This window comes from Triticum aestivum, chromosome 6D, assembly GCF_018294505.1.
Source record: "Triticum aestivum cultivar Chinese Spring chromosome 6D, IWGSC CS RefSeq v2.1, whole genome shotgun sequence".
Taxonomy (NCBI): domain Eukaryota; kingdom Viridiplantae; phylum Streptophyta; class Magnoliopsida; order Poales; family Poaceae; genus Triticum; species Triticum aestivum.
Window position 1 is genome coordinate 153,415,327 of NC_057811.1, and position 4,932 is coordinate 153,420,258.

The 4,932-nt window shown below is 47.0% G+C and overlaps 1 protein-coding gene across 1 annotated transcript; it reads right to left on the minus strand.

The window, feature by feature from the left end:
• Nucleotides 1–2,367: 2,367 nt before the first annotated feature.
• LOC123144239 (uncharacterized) lies at nt 2,368–4,932 on the minus strand. The gene is made up of 8 exons (XM_044563321.1): nt 4,875–4,932; nt 4,424–4,548; nt 4,143–4,224; nt 3,954–4,036; nt 3,435–3,473; nt 2,966–3,036; nt 2,738–2,852; nt 2,368–2,662 (listed from the first exon to the last, which is right to left on the minus strand). The coding sequence occupies exons 1-8, from the start codon at nt 4,927–4,929 to the stop codon at nt 2,591–2,593; spliced, it is 642 nt and encodes a 213-aa protein (XP_044419256.1). The 5' UTR covers nt 4,930–4,932; the 3' UTR covers nt 2,368–2,590.

Genomic DNA, 4,932 nt, shown 5'->3' on the forward strand with positions numbered 1-4,932 from the left:
CAAGACCTCATCCACCAAATCATCCCCTAGCATGGGCCAAAATCTTTTATAAAAAATAGCATGAAGACGTTCTTAATTAAAAACTTGCCTCTCACTATAGTCATACTCCCACTTGCTTCGGGGTCCCTAAGAAAACTAAGGGTAATTAAGGTGACCTTGCGGGTCAGCCGAAACAATGGATTAACACTCCATAATACACATTAAGGTGACATTAGGGGGGTGGGGGGTAAACTAGGGTAAATCGTGTCTCTGATCGCATTAGTCTTGTTGGAGCTCATTAGCGAGACCCTTCTATTGCCCTCACCCCCTCGTTTTTAGTACATATACCCTCGTTACAGGATTGACACAAGTCATGCATTGACAACGTTGTTTTATTATACAAGTTCAATCTTCATTGAGAACACTTGGCACCCTCTTCTTTTTCCTCCACATTACCACAAGCAATACTATATTACTGGGCGCAAGCACAAGTGCTTTTATCGGGTTTGTGTATTGACGGCTTGGCGATGCAGTGAAGCATGACTACAAAGAGTTCATTTCTGAATGTAAACCCCTTCCCTCTCCCAACAGAAATTCGAAGTGACTATTAAACATGACACGATTCAACAAAGCATATGTGTAGATAAACGCAACAATGTTTTACGGTGAGTAAAAACACCATGTTGATGAGGTTGCGTTAGAGCATATCCAGTAGAGTTTGTAAATTTGGTGATCTAAAAGCAGTTTTTACTATAGGAAGGAGAACACTATAGGAATCATTTTACTCTATCCACCAGATGACCTATAATTTGGTTAGCTAATGCGTACCTTCCCTCAATCTCTCTTTGTACTTTGCTTCTCCACGGTAAAGAATTTTCATGTTTCACCATATTAAATGGCTCAAATATCTTTGATCATGCATTACAGAAATCGAATATAGCAGTTCTGAACGGCTCGGATATGAAATAAAGTCCACGATAACCCAACATAGTTAGTTCAAACTCGATGCTAAACTAACACAGATAGTTCAAACTCTCCAGATGCCATCACCGCCTCTGAGGCGCCACGTCGAGCCCTCCTGCCGCCATTGGGGCCCTGAGGACGGCGCTGCCACGACACGTGCCAATGCCTTGGCCGAGGAGGAGCAGGCAATGCTTGCCAGGCCATTCCTACCTCTGAGGCAGAGGCTCGAAGAAGGAACTTGGAATTCCGCCCTATGAGCTCATGGACAAGCAATTGGAGAGTTTACTGATACAGACTTTGATCGCCAAATATGAGTATAAGGAGAGAGAATATTTAGAGCATCTTCAGCCGTTCGGCCCCCCAGGCGCCGAAAAAGAGCCGTTTGGAGGTCCGCCGGCGCTAGATTGGCTCCTGGGGGCGACCTAGCTCCCAGTCGTCGACCTACAGGTCGCCCCGGGTTCGGCGACGTCCGTACAAAATATACGAAAACTCGGCGTTTTTTGCACAAACTCGGCGAAATTTCATTGAAATTTGTAAAAAAAAAACCAAAACACATGCAAACTATGGCTTAACAACGCCTAAACTACGCCTAGCCGCCACCGCCGTCGCCGTCGCCGTCGTCTACATGCCGAGGAGCGAATGCTCCTCTGTCATGGACGAGCGAATGCGGGTGATCTCGGCGCGGCACGCCACCCCTTCGGGCACCGGTGGCACCGGGACGCCGCCTGCGCTCAGCCTCCACGTCCCCGGCACCCGCATGTCCGGGGGCGCCGGGTACTCCGCCTCGTACAACAGCCGCGCCTCCGCCTCTTGGAGGTGGCGGCGACTGAAGCCGTTCGCCGCCGCGCCGTCGCCTGGGTACCTCTCGGCCATCTTTCTTGTCGGCGGGAAGAGGGGAGAGTGCTGCTTACTGCGCCGGAGAGGGGAGGGGGGGGATGAGAGCTGTGGCGTCCACCGGCGAGGAGGTCGCCTTTTATAGCCGTCGCTGGGCGGCGTCGGGCTGCATGCTGGGCGACGCGTTCACCGCGCCGCCCCTGAGGCATCAATGGAGGCTGACCGGCGCGGCAGCCTTCGCATTGATTCCCGCGGGAACCGAGGCGATGAGGGCGACGAAGCGGCGTGTCGCTGACTCGGCGGGCCCATCCGCTTTCGCGCCAAAATGTCTCGCCCCGGCGCCCCAGCGCACCGGGTTCGGCCTGGATCCGCCGGCGCCAGCTTCGACCCAAACCGGCGAAAAACGGGCTTCTGGGGATGCGGCTGGGCCGATTTTTGGGCGCCGGCGCGGCAAAAACACCTGGGGAGGGCCTCTTGGGGGCGCGGCTGGAGTTGCTCTTAGGCCATGTCCTAAAGAAAACAGGGGTAGCGAACGGGGCATGTAATGTAAGCCGTCGGGGCATTTTCTTTTTTGGGCACTTAGACACTTCGTAGGGATTGGACATGAGTTTACCAACTCTGTTGGAGATGCTCTTACATCATTATCTCACGTATCGACTTTAACATGCTTATTGTACATCTTTTGTTTTCAAGGAGTAGATAATTCAAAACACAGAATACATGCATTGAAGTAGTTTCTTCAAATCTGTCAACACGCGTAGTGAAGACACCATTGATTTTGGCTCATGGAACTTAGCACAACTCGTCGTCTGTCTCAAGGACCTGGCCCACTTGTTTCCGACGGTCCAGCACGCTCCACCATGATATCATAGAGTTGTCGGCCGTTCTGTGTTGCGACAATGAATTAAACCCAGTATGTAAGGATGAAGCTGCTGAGCTTACGGTTAACCAGTGGACTTACGAAAATCACTGGGAAGAAATGAATTTGGCCTTCGGGTTTTGTTTGGGTCTCTTTGAAGTAAACTAGGATAGGAAATTGCGGCCACCATAGTTCCCAGTTCACAAATGTTGAGTACCTATGCAACGCGTGCAATCGTTAGAAAATACCGTAAAGCTTTTACCATAACAAGATAGATTAACTGGACAAGACAGTACAGTCCTTGGTACAGAGCATATGAAGTATGCTTACTTCCAACGGTTCTTGCCACCAACAAATACGTTTTCGCCTGACTCCTGCAGCTGATTGCCCACTTTCACTTCCTATATAATACAAACTTATGAAGTTTGAGATGAGAAACATGTATAGTATAGTATCATCTGCAACAACTGAGTATTGAAAGAATGAAATCCTTATGTTGTGGAAAGGAGAAGCATCATTCAAGAAGAAATATTAATGCTTCAGCTAGTACTAAGACCCAACGCGATATCCAACAAGTGACTAGTAGAATGGCAGCTTGTACATAACAGATTTACTTAGCTTTGCAGTGAGCATTTTCCAGACTTACAACCAACAATTTTATACATGTTTTGTGCATATTCCTGTCACATAGACAAAGTGCTTAAGTATAATTGAGCAGCCAGTTTTGGAAGACATTCACATAAGTAGTTTGAAATACTCCTACTTATTTAGTTTACACTGGAAGGTAGAGTGCACTAACCAGGGAATCATCATCAAAGACGAACCTAACTCTAGTAGTCTGCAAAAAAAGAAGTGAATACATCAGTTTCAGCATGAACATAGAAATAAATCATACCCAAGAAATGACCAGGATAAGTTAGTTTCTCTGATTTATCAGTATAACTGCCCCTCGCTTTTAGAGCAGCATGAATAGCAAATGCTGACAGTGGTTCCTTTCAGTGGAATATGTTGGCAATGTTGAGTAGGGACGAAAAATCAGTGTCAATCTGATGATGGTGGAGCTCAATATGTTCTCAGTGAATAACCCGATTTGAGCTGAAATGAGGTTACTTATAGATTTGAGTTTTTTCCGCGGACAGTGATAGTATACTAGTTTTTTCGAGAACTGTGATAGTATGGATGATCCATGACTTTTCACTGTTTAGTTACATATGCACTCTAGACAAAAAAACCCATAGAATATAGTACAATCGTACATGTTTTTCAGCTATAACTCAAACAGATAGTCTAAAAGCAGAGCAAGTTAGGGTAGACTGGCCTGAAACAAGAGAAGCAGCCCCAGTAGGCCTACAGGTGCAGCGGCAAGAAGATTGTCTGCATATGCAAACACACCAGATATCCCTGTATTTCGACAAAATAGTGGTTATATATCTTTTTTCAGTTTGGCATAGAAGTACATTTCCAGAGAACAGAGATGTTCTATACACTTACTACCTCCGGAGCTCACCAAGTATAGCGATCGGTAATCGATAGTCTGGGTCCGGGACGACCGTTTCTCTAGTGGTCTTCTTTGCGGTCTTTCTTCCAAACTACGAAGAAGGGGAGGACAACATAGGTTACCAGATTAATGCAAATAGAAGATTGAAAGTAGAGTTACACGACGGAGAAATGTAAACTACATCCTCTGCTCCTAAATATAAGACGTTTTGGCAGTTCAAAATTGAACTGCCAAAATGTCTTATATTTGTGAACAGAGGTAGTACTTCACAAAGATGTTTTTGAGCTAACCAGAGATACTATTGGTGTGCTTCGTTGTTGCTTCCGGCCACGTCTCCTCATACCAGCAAAACGTCCCTTGCACGGAAGATTTGCAGTGCTCCATGATGGACCGGCTGAAACCACTCCTCCTCTAGCTGAAGATGTAAAAGAAAAGAAAAAGGTCATGCCACTGGATGTGCCTCACATTGGACTGCCTTCATTCATTCAGGAAACAAATATGCAAGACATGAATTAATGGTTCTTCTGCAACGAAATTAACAAACATTTCTACTCGATTCCAATTTACTGCGAGTTCAGATGAGCAGCATGTCCCCAAGCAACACAGGGCCTACCCAAACCCTATCCAGCCTAACCAAGCAGAAGCTACCCCTTTGAGCTCGGAATCGCTACGCGGGCAGAGGTGCTACGCTGGACGGCAAGAGCTTCAGTGAGAGGGGAGTCATCGGAGGTAGGTAGGTACCTCTGGGCGGAGCGGCGAGGAAGAGGGGAGAAGATAACGAGAGAGTGGTCGCCATGGC